General features: G+C 30.9%; 2 protein-coding genes across 2 annotated transcripts; both read left to right on the forward strand.

Annotated features, from left to right (window-relative positions):
* The first annotated feature begins 12,159 nt into the window (after window positions 1-12,159).
* LOC137831266 (uncharacterized) lies at window positions 12,160-18,201 on the forward strand. Its single transcript, XM_068638864.2, has 4 exons — window positions 12,160-12,650; window positions 14,934-15,383; window positions 16,718-17,030; window positions 17,949-18,201. Exons 1-4 carry the CDS (start codon window positions 12,246-12,248, stop codon window positions 18,083-18,085), a joined length of 1,305 nt encoding a protein of 434 aa, XP_068494965.1. The 5' UTR covers window positions 12,160-12,245; the 3' UTR covers window positions 18,086-18,201.
* A 3,599-nt stretch (window positions 18,202-21,800) lies between these two features.
* Window positions 21,801-23,441, forward strand: LOC137831267 (SWIB/MDM2 domain superfamily protein). The gene is made up of 2 exons (XM_068638866.1): window positions 21,801-22,133; window positions 23,117-23,441. The coding sequence occupies exons 1-2, from the start codon at window positions 21,960-21,962 to the stop codon at window positions 23,243-23,245; spliced, it is 303 nt and encodes a 100-aa protein (XP_068494967.1). The 5' UTR covers window positions 21,801-21,959; the 3' UTR covers window positions 23,246-23,441.
* Window positions 23,442-26,423: the final 2,982 nt, after the last annotated feature.

Below are 26,423 nucleotides of genomic sequence, written 5' to 3' on the forward strand. Positions count from 1 at the left end.
ATGATTGGTAGTAAGAGCATCAAGTTCTTCTTGCATCGCTCGCTGCCAACAGTCGTGCTTGGAGGCCTCATTATAATTGCGAGGCTCCGTGTGTGAGGATATAGAAAGAATAGTGTTTTTAAAAGCAGATGATAAAGTTGAGTAAGAAAGAAACTTGTGAATAGGGTATTTGGAACTTACATTGCTTGCACTTGGTATTTGAGTGTGGAAGTCCTCTAAGTATGTGGGTGGTCTTCGTGGTCTATAAGACCGTCGAGGTGGTGTTCCAGGTATGGTTGGAATCAGAGAATTATCCTCATGTGGAGTAGTATCTTCATGTGGAGCAGTATCCTCACGTAAAACAGTATCCTCAGATGAAGTATTTTCAGATTCAAAAATAAGATCACAATTTGTATCATAATTCGAAGGTATAGGTAAAGACAAACTATTGGGACTGTTATTTTTATCATTTTTTGACATATATGGAAAATGATTTTCGTAAAAGACTATGTGCCTTGAGATCTCAATACGATGATATTTTAGATTTAAGAAAATCTATCCCTTTGTATGAGCTGGAAATCCAAGAAAAATGCCATGCACAGACCTATCATCTAACTTTTTTCTAGTGCAGTAAGTGTGCTAGAATAACAGAGGCATCCAAAAACACGTAAATTAGATATATCACAGGGTTTATCATGTAGTTTCTCATATGGAGCAATGTTTTGCAGCAATGGAGTAGGAGTACAGTTAATAAGATAAGTAACATGTTGAACAGCAAAATCCCAAAAAAGAGAAGGTAAATTAGCTTGAAAGATTAAAGCACGAGTGATAATGCATGTTATTTGATGAATAATTCCTTTGGAGGAAAAGAAATCTTTCATAGAAAATTCAGGGCCATTGTCCGTACGAATGATTTTAGCAGTAGTATGAAAATGATTTTCAATGTAGGCAATAAAACTAACAATCTTTTGTCTAACTTCGGATTTTGCATGTAAGAAAAAAATCCAAGTATAACGAGAAAAGTCATCTACAACAGTAAAAAAATATCTGAAACCTTGCATAGAATTTATAGAACAAGGACCCCAAATGTCCATGTGTATAAGATCAAAAACAGCTGCAGTTTTCGAAGTGCTTAAAGTAAAAGGAAGTTTCTTTTGTTTGGCACGATTGCAAATATCACACAAATGTATTTTTTCAGAAGAAATAAAAGGATATTGAGTTCTCAACACACGTAATCTTTCATTAGAAAGATGTCCCAGTCTATAGTGCCACAAATTAAAGTCCTTAGAAATGTTATGAACAGAAGGAACAGTGTTAAGTGTGGCAGAAAAAGGAAAAATGGCAGAATTAAACATGTACAAGCCAGCTTTGGCACTAACTAAACCAATCTTCTCTTGAGTTATGTTGTCCTGTATAATACAGTGGGTAGAGAAAAAGATCAAATGGAAGTTCAAATGCAAACATAGTTTGGAAGTAGAAATCAAATTGAAAGAAAATTGAGGTACATACAAAACATCTTTAAGAAAGAATTTTTTATTGAAAGTGACAGTTCCAGAATATTCAGCATACATATGATTTCCATTGGGTAAGTTAATAAGAATAGGTTTAATTTTCCTATAAGCAGTAAAAGCTAATAAAACAGTGCATACATGATCTGTTGCTCCAGAGTCAAGAATCCAGAAATTTTCAGTTTTAATTGCAGAATTTAAAATGGTATTACCCGTTGAAGATTGCTAAAAAAACTTTGTGATTTGGATCTGCAGAGAAGGATCCCACTTGATTTATTTGGGCAGCAGCACTGTTGCCATTTTGTTTGAACATCTCAGATAAGATTTGATACTATTGAGTTGTAAAAGGACTGTCTTTGTGTTCCTGCTCTTTTGCACAATGCTCAGAAAAACTATCATCAACAGCAGCAACTATCACATTATTAGCTTGGTTATTTTGACCATTACCATAAAACCTATATCCAGCAGGATAACCATGTTTCCTGTAGCAAGATTCAATGGTATGACCACTTCTATTACAATAGGTACAATGTTTTCTATTTCCACTGTTTTTTAGGGTTCTATTATCTTGACTGGGAAAACCAATTTTTCTAAAACATGTATTCTCAGAATGTCCAAATTTACCACAGAAGGTACAAACAGCAGAAGTATTCACATGTTTAGTGTTAGCACTATTGATATTCGAAACAGAATAACTGCTAGCTAATTCTTGTTGAACCATAAGGGAGAAAATTTTCGTTATAGGGGGAACAGGATCCATCAGCAAGACATGAGATCGAATGTTGTAATATTGATCATTTAGACCCCTAAGAAACTGCATAGCTTGATCCTCACATTTTATTTGACATATGATAGCAGCGGCGACACCAACGGTGTGGCTGGATTTTCGCTAGGATGCAGGTACAGGTAACTTCCGGCTGATGGGGTCGACTGTTCCGTTTGAGTGGAAGTGGAAGGGGTTTTATTTTGTTCTTCCGCCATATCTGTAAGGAAAAACAATGAGGAAAAGGAGAACAGAAAGGCGTGAATCAGGAACCAATTGTGAAAGAAAAAGTGCAAGAACAAGAGATTGAAACAAGAAAATCAGAGTTACACAGCAGAGCTCTACAATCGAAGAGCTCCGATACCATAACACAATCAATGCAAAACTGAGATTGAAGAAATGCCTTGAGGGAGATTGTTGTAGGCATTGTAGCCTTAATCCAATCGGTGCAAAAGAGAACCTGTGTAGAGGATTAAAGCGCTTGCACTTTGGATAAAAAAGGAGCTGCAATATCAACACTGTAAGGAAACCAGAATGAACAGAAAATGGGTCTTGATGAACCCTAAGTCTAAAGGTGCATAAGAAGAAGATAAGTTGTTAAACAGAAACGAAGGTAAGGTGAAAAAATATTATTTACTTCAGTAAATGTCATGTAATTATAGGGGTACACTTATAGAAAAAGGGGGCCTGGGCCAAAGACATGGGCCAAGAAAAATAAACTAATCCTAACAACCCAAACCAAAATAACTACCTACCTACTTTATCTGTCCCATCGACCATTCATAGTTGCAATTGATTAGAAAACAGTGTATTCATGTGGGTCCTGTCCCACTTTGTAATTGCCTAACTCCCACTCTCCATGAATTTACAAAATACATGCCTTAAGATAATCACAATAATAAGAAATGGGAATTCCATTGATATTTCCCAAAACTTTTTTTACTCTCTGTTTCCAACCATATAAACACACACACATATATAACTTTCAAAGTTTTGAAAGGACGGAGGGATATTTGAAAAACGAGATGAACTCAAGAGGATTGGGGAAGTCGAAGCTTGTGCGGAGGACGATGGTGTGTTACTAGAGTAGTTCTAAGAAGGTGGTTCCTTCGCACAGAAGGTGTAGCATATCCACTATGGTGGCCATATCTCGACCAGATGAAGGTACCAATACCACGTTTTGGGATTATCCCACGAAACACGTTATATATGAAATAGCTCTATTCCTAGATGAAAGAGTTAACTAGTTGGATTCCTTCTGCCATGGAGAAGAAATTTTTCAATTCTTGAAACAACGGCAGAATTGGTGAGGAGATGGCTAGTAAAAGCACTGGATTGGTTGCACCTTGTCATGAGAAAGAGTTTGCAACCACGTTTTATTTTCCAGATCGGTACAAAGTTTCAAAATCATATCCTTAAAATTTTAGTTTTAACGTTTTGTTTTGGGATTTGAATCTTTTTAGATAATAAGGTGTTCAAACTTTTTTGATCTGTATACATCTTGAAATGTTGGCTCAATAAATACTGATGTCATTTTTTCATTTATTCTTTTTTGCATACATTTAATATACATAAATTGGGATGCTTGGAAGCGTGTGCACTTCTTCTTACTGAAAAACGAAAGAGGATGATCGTCTTGGCTGAGCACGACTCTACTACCACTTGGATGCATTTGTTTCTACAATAAAGAATTTGGAGAAGTCCAAAAAATGTAATGTAGGTATTTTGGATAACTGTATTCTGTAAAAGTTTGTTGGCAAAAATAGAAGCTTCTGGCAGGTCATTTGAAGGAGGTGTTATGGCTATTATAGATGATAGGTGGTTGTACTTTGTCGACTACCTTGTTACGGGTGTGACAATAGATACACATCTATTTGTGTGTACAATTAGATACATGCACTTCGTGGGGCAGGGCAAGATTGGTTGTTTGTATTACCACATTGTCAATTGCATGGTCCGGATGATTGCAAGACACAACCTTTTGTGTCTCGTTACACTGACTCCAATGAATATAATTGTTAAGCTCTAACAACATCATTAATTACTACATTTCAATTTTGGTCCTCTTTGTGATCTCTTATATGCACACCTAGCATTCTACACTTGCCAAATTTTCGTGACATTGCCTTTATTGTACCCTCTCAAAGTATGTAATATGTTTGTTGGCTTCACTAATTAGTGGCCTTTCACTCATCTTGGTGGCTACCACACTCCAAGTGGCGTGAACCACTCTCACAACCACTCCATAAGCTACTCTTCTTCAACTTTTTTCAATTCATTTCCATTTCATATATGTCTTTCTCTTGAATTCTTGCTTTTGATTTTGCTTTGATTATATGCTTATGATTTATTATTTGGTTCGGCCATGACCACTATTGATGTTTATCTTATTGTTATTTTTATTGCACATTGCATTCCATCTATCACTTTGTATTGATTTTCATCTTTGTCTTTGTGAAGTGAACCTTCACACTTACTTAACCATTTAGTTAAGTTCATGTCCAGTGGAAATCTTTCTTAGGTTTTCACCATAAATTGCTAAAATCCCAACTCTAAGTAAAGTGTCACCATAAAATGAAACCATCTAAAAATCAACTCATATCATGTGGTTATCAGAGTTTAGGTTCTTGAGCTTATTTTGCTTAGTTGATTTGACACTTTACTTTTCTTATACCTTTATTTCCTTGTCTTTACATTCAAGCACCTTTAATTTCTTATCCTTACATTCAAACACATTTAATTTCAACCCTTTATTTTCTTACTTGTCAATTCGACATTTATCTTATCAATTAGCTTTATTTTTGCTTTTGAATTATAAATTGTGTCTTCTTTTGTTATTGTCATTTTCACCTTAAGTCATATGTTCTTTATTTTTTTTAGGAGTCCTTATATTTTGCTTCTACTTACTTTGCTTTTAATTGTGAAATTTTAAAAATAATTAAAAATTTGTTTTAGTAGAAGTAGATTTAAGTTCCAAACAAAAGATTTTAAGTGATAAATTAAATTGAATCCCAAACTTTTGTACTAATTGATGGTCTATGAAAATATGCATGATCAAAACTATGGATATCTCATTCCATAATCAAAAAACAAGTTTATATATATATATATATATAAAAAGAGAAGTGGTGCAAGCTTTTGGTTCCAATCTCTTCAAATAGAGACATTTCATAAAGTAGGTTCGTTTTAATTAGCAAATTAATTTCAACATTGTGAAAATTTTATCCTTTTGCTTTAACAATTTCTAGAGAAAGAAAAACTTAATTGTTAAAAGTTTAGTAAGTATCTTAGAGTCTTTTTGTGTGTCTTTTTTACTTGTATTTCTGTAAAAAAACTTGTCATACATCTTTTCTCAAACTTGGTTTAACTTTCTTGTTTTGTACTTTTCTTGTTTGTCTTTTTAAATTTCCTTATGTTTTGTTGTGGTCTTATTGAGATCAAGTGATAAGGTTTTTTTTTTTTCATTTGAGAAATTTTAACACTAAGATAGACCTTTGTTGAGGAAAAAAAATTCTTTTTGAGTGCTTTATGTCTTTTTCTCTTTGTTTTACACAAGAGTGATGCAAGATTGAGGGAGAGTGATCTAACTTTTTTTCACTAATTGTTTGCTCATTCTTTGTATTTTATGGCTCATCTTTCTTCAGAAAAATCATCAAAACCTCAATCTCCCCAAAAGGCTTTCCTTATAGGTGAGTTGGCGGCAGCAAAAAGGTCCTAGCACAAAAGGAGGAAAAGATGAGACAATTGGAAGAGAGACTCCAAAGGCTTGAAATCGCACAAGTAAGACAAACAAGAAGGTGGGAGCATAAGAGAGCTACAAGGAGTTTCACTCAATAGGAAACCATGAGGAAGATGAAGATTGGAGAATGAATCAATTTGATAAAAGGCGCAAACATCAACACCATCCTTCTAAAATTTCTTTTCTTTATGTAAAATTGTCTAGTTTTAGTGGGGAAAGTGACCCCAACATTTACTTAGGATGTGAGGTTAAGGTAGAGCAAATCTTTAATATACATGAGGTCCAAGAGAAGGTAAAATTAGCCTCCTTAAAAATTTTAGATGCAGTGGTTGCATAAGACTTAATGGACATTGTGCTAAACAAGAGGCCAACCGTGGTCTTTTTATATGATTTGAAAAAATGCATGCATGCGATGTTCGTTCCTTCTACTATAGTAAGAAACTCTTGTTGAAGCTCCAACGACTTCAACAAGGACCTAGTAGTGAAGATGAGTACTTTAAAGAGCTTGAAACAATTTTAACTAAAATTGACATGCATGAAAGTGAGGAGTCCAAAATTGCTAGAATTGTAAGTGGATTGAGAAGGAAAATCCAAGATGTGGTAGAACTTTATGAATAATCATCATTGAAAAAATTGCTTCACCTTGCCATCACGGTTGAATCTCAACTTTCAAAGAAAACTAATTAAAAAAACTCTCACAATGATGACTACTACCAATCATCTTGAAAAAACATAAACAAATCTTCTTAGAAAACTTTTTCTTCAAATTTTGTAAAAAATTCCACTTACAATTCTAGAAACTTTAAACCCTCAACTTTTACACCTAAGTCATTCATCAAAACCTTAAGTCAAAAATGTTTTAAATATTTGGGTTTTGGGCACATTACAGCCAATTGTCCTTCTAAAAGAAATTTGATGGCTAAAGGAAGGGTTGTCATGAGTGACCATAACTCACAAAGGTCTGGGTCCCCTATCTCTTTTTAGATTCCCAAGTGAAGAATGAAATTCTATGTGGAGGAGACTTATTAGTAATGAGGCACATGCTAGACCAAGTTTTAAAGCCTTTTGATGAAAGTCAAAGGGAAAACATTTTCCACACTAAGTGCCTCATTAATGATAAGTTATGTTCCTTAATTGTGGATGGAGGAAGTTATGCAAATGTGGAAAACACAATAGTGGTGAAAAACTTAGATTATCCACCATCTCTCATGCAAAGCCCTACAAGCTCCAATGACTAAGTGAAAAAGGGGAAATAATAATAAATAAACAAGTCCTCATAGCCTTCTCAATTTGTAAATACAAGGATGAGATCCTGTGTGATGTTATACCTATGGAAGCCACACACATTCTTTTAGGTAAACTATGACAATTTGATAGAAAATCAATTGATTATGAGAAATAAAAATAGTTTCTTTGGTTAGAAAATCATCGATTATTCAAATTGAAAATGACAAACATAATATAAGGAGTTTATAAATGTTAAGGAAAAGCTCATGAAAATATCAAAGGATATGATAAAAGTGTCAAATGCAAGAAACAAAGATAGAATAGCTAAAATATGACATCAAATGCATATTGAGCTTAAAATAATGCAATTATTGTCAAATAGTTACAACATAATTAGGTAATGACAAGCAGGATAAGAACCTCTGTCAATCCCAATTATTTTTAGTTAGATAGGCAATTGAATTCATTGTGACCAATTGGTCATCAAATGCACGGTAGAAAGCCTCATAAAATCCATTCCTAAAATTATAGGGTTAATAAAATTAATATTATCTTCTTGACAATTACAAAAAAAAAAATATGTTATTTATGAGTAGGTACCGATCTTTCTTAAGAGTATGTTGATCCATCTCATCAAATTTCTGAGTAAGAACTTCAACCCCAAGAGAAAGCAACTAGGCAACAACCTAAAGTTAGGTTCCACTTGGATCCTTCCCGCTAAGATAAAATAGAATTAAAAAAATAAATGTCATACACAATATCCCAGTCCATCATCTTCCAAACTCTTTTTTCACCCGTCCTCTCTCACTTAAAAGTTTACCACCTCACTTTCTGTTGCATATTCCATAATCCCTCCAATAGTTTCAACACCAATCAACGCACGCATGCACCATCATTTCTTCTATTTTATCAATCTATCATTTTTTAAAATTACTAAATTACTCTTTCAATAACTCATATCCTTTCAACAACATCAAAATCAAGATTCTACTAAATATTGCATCACCTGATTTTGTGACTCTATTAAATCCCTTTGGGGTTCTACTTCCTGGTGTTGTTGACTCTGTTTTCCAAGCACTAGAAAACGTCCCTTTTACATTCTTCTTCAGCACTCTCTACCTCCCCACATTTATTACTTTTCTGTTTGCCCCTCTTCCTATTCTTCTTCTCGCTACCCTCACATTGTTCCTTGACTTCATCCTTATCCTTCAGCACATGCCTCCAACCAGAAATGCACACAATCTCCCTCATCTCACAAAGTTTCTCCAATTGCAGACCCAAATTGTACAAGCCTCACACCCTAAATGCAAGAGAGATACGTATCATTAATAAAACTCAAACATAGGCCACCAAAACCCTAACTCTACTAAAACAAAATCAGACTTCCAAAAATTTCTCACCCAACGTCTCATCCCTTGCAATAATAACTCCAAAGCACATAATCTAGCACACGGGAAGACACCCACCGAAACCCACTAAAACCAGAGCGACCAAATGAACGGCTACACATCACGATCCTCGCACCACACACAACGACGACAAACAACAGCAAGAGAAGAGAAACAACTCAATGAGAAAACACAGATGAGCGAGAATAAGAAATTTTTCCTCAAATTTTGATTTTTTTGTCACGTCATCCAACCTAAGCCACGTCATGCCATGTAAATCTACCTCTGCCAAATCACGCCACGTTGCAGTTTGTCAACTGTGCGTTAGTTAACAGAGGGTGTCACCACCAACCACCACCACCAATCACAAGGACCAACAACCATTACCACCAGAGACCACCAATCACCAAGCACTTAAGCTTTACTAAGAATTCAGATGCTCCAACACTACAATTAATTTATTTTAGAAAGATAAAATTGAAATTTCAAATTTTATGGATTGCAGCTTGAAATCATGGGGTGCAGAAATAAAAGGCCATTGTTGTATGCCAAAGTTGTTTTACCACTTTCAAACTTGAACCTTTAATTTTAATGTTATTGTTGCTCAAAATGAATTCAGCAAGAGAATTAACGAAAATGATATTTTGATAACTATTGAATTTATATACAATTCTTTATGTAATAGATTTAATATATATATATATATATATATATATATATATATAATAAATGATAAATTATCATGGTCGAGAATTAATAATGAAAATATGGTATATCTTTTGCCTATTGTCTCACTTTCAAATTAAAGAAAACGTACAAGTGAAAAAGTTGAGAGCAAAGATTATCCATAACAATTTTTAAGAAATCTTTATAATACCACTTTGCTCGGCTACAATACAATTATACCTAGATTTTGCTATTCTCATATAATTACACGGGTATTATTAATTAACTTTAAAGTTAACTAATATTTATTGCAGAAACTATTATCATACTCCAAACATACCCAAGTTACAAGGAAAAAATTCATCCACATGGCACAATAGTAACCAGCAATCATATCTTAGATTTGGTGTAGTAGTAGGTTTTCTTCAAGATCAAAGATGTGAAAAGAATATTACAATATAATTTTTAAATATTGTAATTAGATGTTTTATTTTTCAATCAAATCTTGAGATATCTCCAAATGGATGTTTCGGATTGATTGTGAAGTTAATCTCCAATCCAAATCGTAATCATACCCAAAAATTCTAGTCACTTTTTAAGGATAAATTGTGTGAAAATGTATTTTGTATTATATGACACTGAAACCCTAAACCCCTCAACCAAGATTATTGACTGAATATTCTACAAATAACATGATTGACATGAGTTTCATAAACTCAATAAACATTTTTTAACACTATGATTAACGTAATCATAGTACATAATGTTACTATTCTGAGGTTAACTTTAGTAACTTGTCATAATCTTGGTCTAGTATGAGAGACTTATCATGATCCTATAAATGTACACACAAATCAAGATAAATTTACACATTGAAGAGTATTTATTACTCTTATCTATCTCTTACTAAGTTCTAACTTAAACATATACCATTTCCATAGCTGAGACTCATAGTATGATTAACTAATATCATCGCGTGACGAGACAAATTAAAGAAAACTCCCCAACATAATTAATTCAGATTTTATCTACCAAATTGAAAGGGTATTAGCAAGTAAAGTAGAGTATTAAAACAATGTAAAAGCATATGATGAAGTTTGGTAGCTGCCAATTGATGTGTCTGGTCAGCACAACCACTTTGAGAGCAGCCCAGTTGACAATCACAAAACGGCTCTCATGTGGCACTACACCAACCAATTATTTACATTAGAAATAATTTTGGTGGAATGGATCCAAAAAGATGCAAATCTTGCAAATGAGCTCGATCCAAGTTTCAACTTCATTGCTTTGTTTATTGCTTGTGATTTCATGGTTTGTTGAACAAGGAATCTCAGCTTACACGTATCAATGTTTGTATCCAAATGGGTGCATTGCATTGGTTCTCCTCACACTTACTCTACTCCTCCCATGTGCTGGTCCCACCCCCAGCTCGTTGCTTACGAGTTTTTCACTACAAAATTTGTGTCTTTCCGATGATTCAGGGAAAGTAATTAGCATATCTCAAACCTACATTCTCCAACCCACATCATCTCATTTCATTAATCTTAAAACTAATCTTAGGGAATAATCTTCCTAATCTTGTACACAATTTTTTATAATTTTCTTAAAATGTCAACTTTATAATTTACTATGTATATATATCTTTAAAATAAAAATTACCAACATTTAATATATGAATCTGTTTAATACGTTTTAGTGTGTGGAGATTGAATTGTGAATATGCAAAACACATGTATGAATAAACTGTAAACTTTTTTTTAGTAAGGTGCTATTTTGAATTTTTCAAAGAAATATCTCTAAAAAATTCAAAATTATACTTTGAAATTAAAATTTTCATTATTATTTTGTGTCAGAGGAGTAAGTTCAGCATTTGGACATTCCAGCTTCATGCATATAAAATGGCAGCTACATACTCAGCCAGGGCAATACCCTTCTATCACATTTATAATTATTATATTATGTTTGGATAGAAAATATTTTTTTTATCAAAAATTGAAATGCTTTATAATAAAGTATGTTGATTTTAAGTAGAATTATAAATAAATGAAATTTAAATGATTTATAAAAATAATTAAATTACTTAAAATTAAATAATTTTAAATTTTATTATAAGAATTTGAAAATTTTCAATTTTTTTTCTTTTTTCACATTTTTTAGTTTAACTATAATCAAGAAGATATTATTTGCTCGAGTGTGATCCTAATGTTATGAACTCGACATTAGTTTTTTTTTTTTTTTTGATATAGGTTTAATTTCTTTTCTGGTTAAAGTTTATTAATAGTTAATATTTCTCATCATCGTCAAGATTATGTTTTTGTTACAAAAGATACTTTTTACCTATGTTAAGTAGTTTTTTTTTTTGTTAAAATTAATGGTATTTTTGACTGATGTCAAATTTATAATATTTTTTAACATAAACTAATAAATTAAGATTACTTTTAATTAATGTAAGGTAGGATTGTCTTTTGATCATGTTTACAATGACATCTTTTAATATTATTTCTCAATTAACGTTAACAAGAGTTTTCTTAACTAAAATTATCAAGACTCTTTTTCAACCCATTGCAACCAAGGTTTTTTTTTATCTACAGCATTGAAATTATTTTTCAAATGAAGTTTGTAACAGTTACTTTTTCATTAATATTCTATTTTAAAGAAAAATCAATAAATTTAAATTGTTTCATCCTAACGGAATATTTTAAAAATTAAATAATTTAAAATTGTAGCAATTCTATTTCAGATTTACTTAGTAAGTTGTATAATACAAATCTATATGAAAGAGTTACATAAACTACAAAGAAAAAAAATACAGATAAGATCTAAAAAATTATCACTTTCCACCTGTGTTTCTTTCTGTCTATTCCGAAAATTGGCGTATAAAAGCCCGAGTTGAAGTCCAGCGAGCAAAGCTATTTATTCTGCTCTCTCAAGTTCCCAATTCCGAACGCCACAAACAGACAAAATAACTACTTCCGATGAGCGATACCGCCGCTACGGCGCTGTTGGACCGACGCGGCAAGTACAACCGCAGCGTGTCACACGTCAACGATGAGTTCCACACGTTCCGCTCCTACTTGCGGTGGATGTGCGTCGATCAATCCAACGCCTTCACGGCGGCGCTCTCCTGGTCCGTTTTCCTCCTCCTAGCCGTCGTTGTCCCCGCGGCCTCGCACTTCCTACTGGCCTGTCCGGACTGCGACGGCCACCACTCTCGGCCCTACGACGGCGTTGTGCAGGTCTCTCTCACCACCGTCGCCGCCCTCTCCTTCCTCTGCCTCGCTGGCTTCGTCCGGAAGTATGGTCTCCGAAGGTTCCTCTTCTTCGACAAGCTCTGCGATGAGAGCGAAACTGTGAGAACCAACTACATGGCGCAGCTCAATGTATGTCATCTCATCTCTCTACATTTTTTCTTTTTTAACTAATTAATTGTTATTATTATCTATTCCCCATGCTAATTACACATTAATTCAGAATTCTTAATTATTTCAAACTCCATTCTGTTAACTGTTGCTTTCTGCATTTCTTGTTTCTGAGCTGTTTTTCATTATATTTTTTTTGTATACCTGTTCTGTCTATTCGAAATATGTTTTTGCTTGCATTACGATGAATGAGTCTGATTCTGAAGCATCTAGAAGCTACTTTCTTCTTCTGAAACACGCTTTCACTGTACGTTTTTTTGTTCCTAAGGTGTTTTTTAAAATAAATAATCATTGAACATTTTTATTATTTATTAAAATTAATTATAAACTATTAAAAATCTTAGTTCTTATTTAGTGTGTTTTTTAATTTTTAATTATATATTGTTTAATAATTTTCAAACAATAATATGTTGGATAATGTGTTGTTAACATTATTATTGGACATTGTTTTTGTCTCTTTTTATCTATATTTGGATCATCAAGTTTCGATGTTCATCTGCAAGTTTTCTATCAAAAGATTTAGAAAATTACTTACTTTTTATTTAAAAAATTTATTTACTTGTAAGGATAAACAAAAATAGTTTAAAAACTATTTTTTTAAATAAACTCATAATCATAAAACACCCTAAATATTCCTATAATTTCTATCAAGCCTTTTATAACGCCTTTTATTGTAATTCAGTTCTCAACTTGTACGAGACACAATTTGTCCCATAATGGCTTTTGTAAATTTTTTCCTTAACATGTAACTATTAAAAAAATATTATTTAGAATTTATAAAAAACATATTATTTAGAATTTATAAAAAAAAATATTATTTAGAATTTATTAAAAAAATGTTATATATTTTATTTAATTGTTATAATTTTACGAACACATTCTGTTAATTAAAAGTACTACTTTCTGAAAAGGGAAAAAATTATGCCATTTTTACTATCTGAGTTTGACTAAACAAAAACAAAAAAATTGATCCAATTTCATAGCTGCTTTATACCGTTTTTTCACCGGTAACTAAATCGTTGTTACTTGATGTAAAATTGATATGAAAAAACATTAATATGTAAATTGGTGTTATTGTTTTATAAGTAAAGTTTTCCACGTATTTAGATCTGTATGCACTAAAATTTCTTTAATTTTTAATGATGTATAACTATTTTATTAATTATGTATGTTATTTACAATGATGATTTTTATTTAGTTGTAAGTCACTCATGTTTTTTTTGGGTTACTTATGTTTAAGCAATAATGACTTGGCATGTAATCGATTAATACTCATCATATTTTTTTTTATAATCATAAAATTTTATTTCTTTTAATGATCATAATGTCACGTGATTATTTACACGATAAATGATATTTTCCTTGTTGATCTTAACTAAGTTGAGGAAACAGGAACATGTCTCTTTTGTTTTTGTTGTTTTACGGTTCGGAGATTTTTGATTTCGGCTTCTTAGTGGAAATTTGAATTGGTCCCGTAGTTTAAATTCATTCCCAACCATTAGAATATATTGACGATAGTGGAACTATTTTTTAGACAGAATTGTGAAACTTCAACATCACAACTTGAAAAATAATGATTTTCGATAGAACTTTGATGCAAGGAAATAACAGCTTTAAGTCTTAATTATTAAAACCTCATCATCTGAAGTTCCTCAAGTTCAAAAGATATGTACTAGAATAAAAATATTAACAAAAGGAAACAGTTTAATTAATTATTGTAGCTTCAAGAAGACACGTAATCTTCTAGATTAGAAAAATTGATAGACAATATTAATCTTTGTGAAAGAAACTATTATATGATGTTCCGAAATTTTATGAAATAGTAATTGTTCAGTTCCTATTTATTGTTTAGATGAAAATTTGCTGTGTAATCTTATATACCTATCTCTTAAAGTATCTAAATCTAGAACAATCTATATAGTAATATCAATTAAAGAAGAAAGAGAGGAGAAAAGGCACTCATCAACTGTTGTTTTCAAAGTGCATTCTTTTCTCTTGAACTATCTTTTACACTACATTATGATTCCCACGCAATAATATTCGACAATTAGATAAATAATTATGCACACAAAGAAGAATGACACAGAAACTTTCTTTCACACCCTTTTTCAAAACTCTCTATAATAGATTACAATTTATTAAAAACTATTAATTTTAGTATACTTCACTTCTAATTAGAAAATAATCATTAAATGATAAATAGCACACTCCAAATTTATAATTTTCAATTAACTTTTTTTGCAGAGATCACTGAAGATCCTTTCGGTGTTTGTGGGTCCGTGTTTTGTGGTGGAGTGTGCATACAAGATATGGTGGTACGCGTCTGGAGCCTCACAGATCCCGTTTCTGGGGAACGTGTACGTGAGCGATGCGGTGGCGTGTATATTGGAACTGTGTTCGTGGCTGTACCGTATCACAGTGATTTTTCTGGTATGCGTTCTGTTCCGTTTGATCTGCCATCTCCAAATCCTCCGACTGCGCGACTTCGCGGGATTCTTCCACGTGGACTCAGACGTGGCGTCGGTGATGTCGGAACACCTTAGGATCAGAAGGCACCTGCGAATCATAAGCCATAGGTTCCGCGCGTTTATTCTACTCGCCCTCGTATTGGTTACTGGAAGCCAGTTTGCAAGCCTCCTGGTCACAACCAAGCATTCAGGTTCTATGAACTTATACATGGCCGGTGAACTTGCGGTATGTCCCTTCCCTTCTATTTTTTCTAAATAAAGAAAAATTATACTTTTAATATTTTTAGCATCATAATTATATGATTTTTCAATTTTAAATTTTAATCGTGTGAATTAAATATTTCAAATATCACTAACATAGGATCCTAGTTTCTCAAAGTTCAAATTAAGTTAATTAGATTTTTAGGTTGTAATTGTCTTTTACCCTTTCAAACACATCATTAGTAACTAACACGCCTTAATAGTTTTCAACAAAATAAATGGACTAAAGTTACCTAAATATAATATTTAAATTTTTTTCATAGAATTGAAATATAATAGACTAAAATCACAAATTCATAATGCTGAAAAAAAATTATCATTAATACTGTTAAAACATGAGAAGGTTGTTCTAAAAAAAACTTCAGAAGGTAAAATTGTATAACTACAAAATAGGTAAGAAACTAGAAATGTAAGTAAACTAAAAACTTTTATTGAATATAACTTATTTAATTTGTTTTATCCGTTGTTGTAAATTAAATCATTTAGTGATAACTCGTCATAACTATTACTACTTTGGTGAGTATATACGCTTCCACTGTTATTTTTGTTTTAAGAGTTTAATTTTAATGTATCTTATTATTATAATTAATATTATGTTATACTCATAATATGTAATGATATTATTAAATACAAATATAAAACTATTTTATACTAGTAGTTAATCAATGTTGATATATTTTATTTGGGTAAATCATCAATTTAGTTGTTAAGTTTTATTCTTTATGTTTTCAGAAATTATATACATTTTTTCATTAGGATTAAATTAACCACATCGTGATCGTTTACCAATTTTGTTTATTATCTTTCTTTTAATAGACTTACTCATACGTGCCTATCTCTTAGCTGTACATATGAAATTTCTTAAAAGTTGTACAAATAAAAAAATTATATGATGGAAACCATTTGAAGTATGACGAAGATGTATCCTATTTGATTAAATTGGAGCTTCTTCCATGTTTCTTTGGTAACGTTAGTCATTACCCTATTATTGATTCCTTGTTCCTTCACTTATCTAGATCATAAAACAATACTGAAGAAGACTAATAAAAAGGGACCAAAACATTTAATAATCTACCCCATCAGGGAAACCAAATAGGACCAAAACATTTATAACAATTCATTACCAAGTGAAACTTTGGTCTGTCGTGTTCAAGCACTATAATGAAAAAGCATTATTATTATTAAGAAGAAAAAAAATCATTGTAAATAATCAGTTAATTTTTTTAAATACTGTGTATTTTGTACCAAAAAAATTATTAAGTAAAAAACAAACTTCTTAAGGGTTTTATTCTTGTGCAGTTGTGCTCAGTGACACTCCTTTCTGCGCTGTGCATACTGTTGCGTAGTGCCACAAAGATAACACACAAAGCACAAGCGATCACAGGACTTGCTGCCAAGTGGCATGTGTGTGCTACGTTGGATTCTTTTGATGGAGTGCTGACAGATGGCGAGACCCCAATGGCTCCTCAGAGTTCCCATGAAACAGTGTTTCCTAATGTGGGAACTGATGGGGAATCAGATGCAGGAGATGAAGAAGATGAAATTGATACTACAAAGTTCATCCCATCTTATGCTTACAGCACCATCTCATATCAGAAGAGACAAGCTCTTGGTAACTTCTTTTCTCACACCTTGTTATATTTTCTATCTGCCGTTTTAGAAACTCAGTAAGAAATTACCTTTAAAATATGAACCATACAATATTTTTATTATTACTTTTTAATTAAGATTAGAGATTTATATTGATAATTCATATAATATAAGTTTACATTAAAAATAACATAAATTGAGATAAATTTCAATTCTAATGGAAACAGTACCAAAAGTACATATATAAAGATTGAGTAGAGTTTTTAGTAAGACTCTTTCTAATATTTTTATTATCATTATTATTGGTTGAAATTTCTTCAAATCACAATTTTCAATACATCTCACTTCTAAATCCGGAAAGAGGAGTTTGAATGTAATTTTTTTTAATAAATTTCAACCAGTAGAGAAAAAAGTATTTATTTATGATAAATTTGTTATTTTTTATAATAATTATTTTAAAATTTATAGAAACGATAGTATATAATTAGATGATGGTGTAAAATTGTTTTACTCCCAATAACATTAAACTCACGAAAATGTACATTACTAAACAGAAGGAATAAGATCAAATGAAGAACATCAAACACGTAATGAAAACAACACAACACATATATACTTTAATTAGTTTATAATATGGAAGGCCAATGTACCAATCACTCATATATTATATTACTTGATTAGTTTCTCCGACAAGCACGTAATCTATGCCATACCTAATCATCATTAAGCTATTGTTTACTTTGGGTTTTAATGAATTAAGGTAAAACTATATGAAAATAAGAGGCTTGTTCATCCTACCATACATGTAACCCAAGAAGTTGTGAAGAAGTAACATTTTTTTTTTCTTAATGAAAGGAATGTACTGTTTATTGAATCATGATATGATGATTATCATGAATATTTGTTGACTCATAGACATGCTTTTGACCTGTTTATGCAGTAAACTACTTTGAGAATAACAGGGCAGGGATTACTGTATATGGATTCATGTTGGACAGGAGTACCCTCCACACAATATTTGGCATTCAACTCTCCTTAGTTCTTTGGTTGCTTGGAAAAACCATAGGCTCCTTTTGATCAGTCTTATTTTACTTGTTTTGTTTCATTATAATGTATCACTCCCAATTGCCAGCTGCACGCTCTTTAAATTGGATTAGAAATTAGTAATGCATTTACTTTGTTTTTATTTTTAATTTTAGCTAATTATTTATAATAATTCTCTTTTTTTTCAAAAAAAAAAAACAAGTAAAAATAGCATTATTTGGTAATCATGAACAAATAATATGTGTAATAAAATAAAAGAAGTAACATATGAAAGACATGATGAGACCCACCAACCAATAGGTGTCCATTTAATCGGTTACCGTCTTGTCTTGGTAGTAGATTGAGGTGGCCGAGCAATCCAATCCGTAAGAGCAGGGAAGCAGTCATTTTTGTTGAGTAGGATTCAAGAAATATATCACGAACAGCGACATCGTTAATAAGGGTTTTTTTTTTTCAAGTAGTGAAAATTTTCAAATTTATTATCGAATTGATAAATTTTTAAAAATTATTAGAGTGATATGAATTTATAATTAACACAACTTTGTTTATAAGAAAATGAAGTCATATTATATTAGTATGATTTTAATATTGAAATAGATGATGTATCATTTAGTATAATTTTGATTAAGATTTTTTTTTAATTGAATTTGATACGATTTTTATACATTATTTTATTATTTATATTAAATCAATATATATATATATATAGATTTTATAAAAAATATATTAATATTAATTGTTTATATGAATAATAGATCATTATTATGTAAAAATGATTATTTACATAATTATAAAAAGAAGAGTGGTAGATAATTTTATCAAAATTATTATAATAATAAAATATGTTAAAAAATATATTATAAGAATTATGATTAGGAATATCATACAAATTAGGTTGTTAGTTTTATAGACTTATATATTAATATTTGTTGATCATTATTTGATGTGACTGTGGAACAAAATACAATTATAAATAGATAGTAAAAGATAGGGAAATTAATAATAAAAATTGGAAGTGAATTTTATTATTAACCTTCTTTACACGGAAAATTGTTTTTATTGTAATTTTTGCTATTATAATATGAATATTTGTTTAGATTATTTGAAATTAGCTCATTCATTTCGTTAGGTATATGTTGAGTATTTAGTCTTCTTGATCTGTGTCGTTGCATTATGGGGTTAGATATCAAATTTAGTTTCATGTAAGTAGATCAATAATCTTCATTCTAAACGGGATGAAATTGGACTTCATAAGCCTTGAAAATATTGTGGAAATTATACACTAGGACAACAAATTTCATTAGTTGTAAATGACAAAACAAAAAGCAATAATTACATGAGGATAAGGCAACCGCAAAACTTGAAACTCCCAACAATCACACTACCATTCAATTAATTTAATTGTGTATGACATATGTCGGCATCAAAGTTTGGGAATGACTATCTCCTGAATGTCAAGCTTTGAATTTTCTCGATTATATCTTTGTACATGTATAATATATTGTTTTACAATTTTTCTTAGTAAGACATTTATATATCCAGGATATTGGTGTCGTGCTTGTAACATACACTCCATCTTGATCCCTCGTTTAATAAACCAAAACTTTGTTCTTTCAAAAATTGTCTTAACAAGAGCACAATGATGTCTTCACAAGGACCCGATAATGAAAGTGATAACGATGATTGCAAAGATAATAATGATGATCCACCTTCACTTCTTTTGACCACTAGCCTTCGCGAAGGCTTAGAAGACCACCTTTTGACATCTCTTCTCATAGATAAATTACTTCATGTAATTTAACAATATTTATATTATAATTTAATTACAATTTTTATATCTTCACTTTCCCACTTTCTTCTATATTTTGTGCTCCAATTTATACCTTCATTTGTTTCCAATTTTCCCACATATCATTACTAATTTCTATATTTTTAATATATCGCTTTTTGTTATAATATCTAAAGCATTACCTATTACTCTTATTTATTTTCCAATTACACAAAATATAAAAAAATTATACTAAAATATTAAACACCATTTATTTAACAAGACTTATGTGTTAAATATTTTTATTAAATAATCTAATAACTTTTTACGAGTGTAACTAAATATTACATAATTAATTTAATTTTTAGTTCTCGTGCCTGAAGAGAACCTTCTTGAGAACTTGATCGATCAATTCATTGGATAGGAAAACACCGCCTTGCTTTGAGGGATTGTTTGAGAAGCAGTGTAGGATTACGGTTGACGGAAGATGTGGCCCTTGGGGACATGGCATGTTTATTAATGAATGGTTTTATTCCACAATATAATGCATTGGCTTTGTTCTCACCGAGATGAGCTCAGATGATCTGAGGTGGTATTGAGGTGATCTCTTTGCAAACTGCAACTTTTGATGTTGGAAGTTACAAAATGAGGAAGGAACTCCACCAACAGAAAAATTTTCGAAGCTCAAGTCAGTTATAGTATAAAATATATGAGTGTAACATATATTGAAAATATCTTAATTGAATTACTTCTTCGAAAGTCTTCATCTATTTATAGAGTTTTTGGTGGACCTGATCATTCTTATTTTTTTTTATTAGTTATTTTAGCATAATATCATGTAAAAAGAAAAAAAACTAACATAACAAAATTTAAGTAATAAGATTTTATCAATTAATATATCTTTAATATTTTTGTATCTTCATAAACGGTTAATTTTTAGGTTGATTTCTAGGAGAGACAACTGATTAGTATCAGGTCGATACCAATCTAATATGGACCTTATCAGCATAAACCCAACTTAGGTCAAATCGACACGTATTTGATTTGGCTAGGATGGTACTGACTTCAATCTTTTTTTCAATATCTCTTATAGAGAGATTCTATCTATTTTTGTTGCAATTGTCACATTATGCGAGCTGTGTTCTGGACACTAAATTATTTTTTTATTTCCCGTGATTTGAATTGGAGTTATTAGTGCTGTGATTATGGTTTTGTAGGATTGAAAGCATTCACTTAGCTAAGAATAAGAATTAGTTGATTTTTGTTTGGGAGGGAAAAGAATGATTATATGTCCATTCTAATGTTTATGTTATGTTTTATTGAGTTGGAATAAATGGGTATTAAGATTTTGTACAAGATGAGAAGAAAATTATATTAATAAGCTAATAAGAGATTTGATGAGTTGATTGAGAAAAGGAAATATAATACTTGCAATCACTTTAAATTTATAGTGTAAGATCACATTTTATAATATTGTTATTATATGACATTTTATAATATTGTTATTATATGTTAACAACTTATTAATAAAAAAAATATTTTAGATTGATGAGATTATGATTAAATTAAAAACAAATTTGATAAAAAAAATTAAAATATTAAGGAGATTATTATGAAATTAAAATCATTAAACAACATTATTTAAAAGGTGTTAATATTCATTACAGATGTTAATATATTATAAAATAATATTAAAATTATATTTGTTACGGTTGAATAGATGTTGAGAGTGAATTCAATTACCTAAAAAATCTAAAAACTAATTTTAAAAAATTTAGCTTTTATTTTTTATTTTATTTGGATATTAGTCCTATTGTTACCAAAATAAGATTTTAATATGCTACTTAAATAAAAAAAAATTACATTAAAAATACTTTAAAAAAAATTAATGGTGAGATCAGGAATCCGTTACATTTATGGAGATTAAATCAATTGCTAAACCTAACTTAAATTAAAATACCTTAAACCTTGTGTGAATAAAGGTTTTGCCCTTCAAACTCCTTTTTTTTTCCATTTTCATTCATTTCGCAGCATCCTTCAAACTCCAACCACACTAGTCCTCTATTTCTTCGCCAAGCTTCGTTTTTGATCGGTGCCCAACTACGCATAGGCGTTAAATTTCAGGGATTCAAAACAAAAATGCTTCCTCAGGGCATCAAGAAAGCCATCACTGACAACCCTAAGAAGCTTGCCAACTTGATTGACCTCGTCAACCTTCCATCCACGCTCAGAGAATTCGTGGGTCAGTCTCAGATTTCCCGTTTGGGCTGTTTCATGTGCGTTTGGTCCTACATCAAAACCAAAAATCTGCAGGTTCCCCCTCTTTTCTTTAAATATTTATGTTTTTGTTGAAGTTAAGTTCAATTCTATTTTGTTGGGAGTTGGATTTTGCCTCGCTTTTGAAGTTTGTAAAATTTATGTTAAGGTTACTTGTGATGACAGAATTATGTGAATTGTTTGTTAATGGATTGATGTCGAAGAGGTAGTGTTCAGATATGGCTTTTGAGCTAAGGGTTTTGTTAACCAATTCAAGGAGTTTTGTTTTTGAAATAAATATTGCATTCTCTTTTGGAGTGGCAGTGATTAAAAGAGGTGGGAAGTAGAAACTGTAAACTATTGGAATGGGACCTTTATAAGGTAGTTGAGTAATTCAATAATGATACACCTAGCCCAGTTTTGAATATGTATTGGGGAATGGAATGGATTTGAATAAAGTTATAGTTCTATTGTTTGGGTAATTTTATAACGGAATGGAAAAAAGGAGTGTGATTCTGTCCCCCCAGATTGGAATGGAAGAAATAAAGGAGTATTTGATTGAATGGAATGCATTCTTTTATGTTTCATTCCATTTCTTCCTATGTTAAACAATGCAAACATTTTTACTCTATTTCATTGTTTTACATAAATCAATCACAGCTCTATATTTGGCTATGATATGCGTCCTTGCAGCTTTAATTGTACAGTAATACTTAGCAAAACTATGCACTTGTATACACGGGTTGAGGCAAAACACGAAATCTCTAGTTTGTGCTGCTTATCTTGTTTGAGCTATGCTATGCATTATCTACATATTATTCCAAAATGTAGATCTCTTTCTGACGTTTTTGAACTGTTATATAATCTTTTATAACTACTAAATTTGTGATTTTATAAAAATGTAAGTTTTAAGTTTGTAAAATGAGGGTATCCAGTTGCAGTTGGCTCTGGTGTTTTATGGGTTGGGGGCATTTATTTTGATATATTGATATTCAGCTCCCATGGATTGATTAAGATGAGTTGCTTCTTTAATTGAGCAGGATCCGTACAACAAGAATGTGGTCAACTGTGATGATAAGTTAAAAAGTATTTTGTTGGGGAAACCTCAGGTTGACTTAGCAGAACTTCCTGCACTAATCAAGATGCATTTTCCGAAAGAGCCCAAATGACATGGGTGATATAATAAGATGCTTGTTTTAGAGAGAGTGTAGCCTTCCTCAAGACGGGTTTCTGAATTTGTTCCTTTTTTGCATTTCCCCCATACTGTAACGTCATATGTGTAGGAATCTAGCTTCAGAGCTACCAAATGGGCAGTTCTCTTTTGTATGGATGGGTTAATCTTATTACATGTGATTCAACTTAAAATGTCCTGTTTCACAGCATGCTTTTGCCACTTCCTAAATTTTGTAATTAAAATTGTAAGTTAGATATTGTTTTTGTATGCAATATGCTTTTATCATTTATGGCAAATCACTTTGCGAGTCCTTAGAATTGATTTTTGAAAAGGGAGCCAAAGTTACATTATCAGAAAGATAGGGTATCTATTATAATTTGAAAATTTCAGATCTATTCTGAGTTACTTTGTGATGTAAACCATGCTATCTCCAATCTGGACTGTGCTAGTCTGCTTCATGTAGCCTCTATCAACAGAAGTGGCGATGCTATTTTTTACAAAACTCACTGCTAAGATAAATATTAATGTCAAGCCATGATTGGTCTAAGGTGAACAGTGATGATGTGGCTCCAAAATGGAATCAGACAGTAGTTATGGGGGTGTCATTTGAGGATAGTAATGTCAATGAGTTAAAAAAAGAGTTTGCCATATAAAATTGTTTGTCTTTTTAATACTTCTATTGTTAATAATTTTAAGTTTCAATCTTGCTGTATAAACCGTGTTCTGCAGCATGTGACTAATCTAATATTAGTCATGTTCTTCTTTGTGATTGCAGAAGTTCATTTAAGTTAATATTTGTGTTTTCAAAAGTTCTCATATAGCCCTAAGGAGGGAAACAAACACTAGTTGGATCCATCTAGTTTTTTTTCTTTCTAATATTGTTATTGTACTCATGTTTGTTTCTTAGATATCTATGCAACTTTTGAGCACTCCCAAAGTTAGATGTTTAGTTTCTCCCTAACGTTGAAGAGGATAAACCTAGTTTATCAATTGATTATCATCCAAACTTAGCATGTAAGTTTCTGCAGGTCAGTAGTGTTATACTATGAGAAAAAAAATTAAGGTTTAATTACTCACTTAGACCCTATAATTGTCCATGTTTCACCTTTCAGTCCTTATATTAAAAAATAATTCATTTTAGTTCTTTACATACCATATTTAGTCCATGTACATGCTATTTTATGGAGAAGTCCTCATACAACTCATAAAAAACTTTGGACATTGTGCTTCTATGATATAGAACATTGATATCCTCTATTTTTTGTTTTTCATCTTGAAATCTGGTTCCTTTGATGAGATAGAACATTGCTAACCTTTTGTTTCTCAATGTTGATTTATGCTTTTGAAGTTGGAATGGAAGAAACTTGGCAATGTTTTTTTCATTTCTTTGTTGCTCCTTCTCAATGGTTATTTTATAGTGTGCTTATTTAGTCATTTATTTTTGTAGTAACTTAGTAAGTATTATTTGTTCTTCTTGCTTGTACTTGTACATTAGTTTCTTGTTGTACACCGATGAATGGTGACAACATAAGTAAAAGATTGGGAGGAGGAATATATTTATGGTGAATCAAGGATTATTGGTGGCTCAATAAACAAGTCTCTTTAAGGTTTCCTAGTTTCTTGTGAATCATGTAGTGAGAAGCATCTGATGTACCTGTCTATGAAGACTGTCTGGTGCAGACCATTTGATGCCAACTAGAAGTGTCTATTCTCTTATAGATTGTCTACGTTTTAATTAATTGTATTAGTGTGAAAAATGTGTTAAAAAATGTGTCACATGTAACTAATTGTATTAGTGTGAAAAATGTGTTAAAAAATGTGTCACATGTAACGCATTATGTGAGATATCAAATATTTTTTAGTGGAAGCTATACAATTAAAACCTCTTTCAAAGTTCACCAAACTCTTGATTTCACTTTTTTTTGAAGATATGTGATATAAAGGATAGTTCACTTAATTAAGTAGAGTGTTTCAATTATTGTAAATTTTGTAGTATATATTTAATTTCTAAGGTTAAAAATGTGGTAAAAGATAATTCTGATATTCATACCTTCAATATGTCAATGTGAAATAAGCTGTACCAACTACTTCCTGGTAAAAAGAAATTACTTGCACAATTTCATTATCTGGAGATGTCTCCAGTGGCTGCACTTCAAGGAATTTGCAATTCAAATGAGAAACTATTACAATTAACTTGAAAAAGATTAAAAAAGTTACCGTATTTTTCATTTTATTTATTATATATTATTGTTTATCTTACATTGAAAATATATATTACATGTTCATAAAATATACATGTAAATTATTTTCAAAAAGAAATAATATATATAGAGAAATTGTACTTACATTTTATGATATCTTGTCAAAAGAAAAACTACACGGTTCAATTTTAAAATATACTTTTCACTCTATTGTACTTTGTATCTCTTATGTTATTTACATAAATTAAAATAAAAAATTAAATTAAATTTTTAAAATATAAAAGTTGAACAATTTTTCATTAAAAAATTGAATAATTCAATTACTATATATTAATAAATAAATTATATTATCACTTATTTATAAATTTTCTTATAAAAAATAAAATATTATTAAACCTACTATGTTCAAGTAGTGACATAAGTATATGAATTTCTAATTATATACTCATGTCCCTTCCATGTTTATATGGGTGTAGTACAGATCTCATATCTATTAGTGTGTATAAAGATAGAATTTTGATACATTGAACCTCTCACACTCATGTAACTATAATTACAATCAATCATGTGCGTCAATTTTAATATTAGTGTGTCTCTAACATGGTTAAAGGTTAAAGCTATATTTTTATGATTAAAAATCTCTTATACATTTTCTATATAGGTGTGTCTCCTACATTCATGTAGATAGTGTAGATGCAACGCTAAAATGTGGGGAACGCGCTTTTTTGAAAGATTTGTATGAGATCTACAAAAGGTGTTTCGACGTTCAAATTATTTTTTTGAGTATTTGAGAGTGATAAATGTTATTAAAATGTAACATTTACCTATCTTAAGCAAACACATTTATAGATTCACATTGGACCTCAACACGGAGGAGTTTGGATTAGTACGGATATTGTAACTAATTTTGTATTAGTATGACAATACGATATGTTAATTGAGTTCATTTAGGATTAGCGTTAATGTAGCCCT

This window comes from Phaseolus vulgaris, chromosome 6 (assembly GCF_051622355.1).
Source record: "Phaseolus vulgaris cultivar YP4 chromosome 6, ASM5162235v1, whole genome shotgun sequence".
Classification (NCBI taxonomy): domain Eukaryota; kingdom Viridiplantae; phylum Streptophyta; class Magnoliopsida; order Fabales; family Fabaceae; genus Phaseolus; species Phaseolus vulgaris.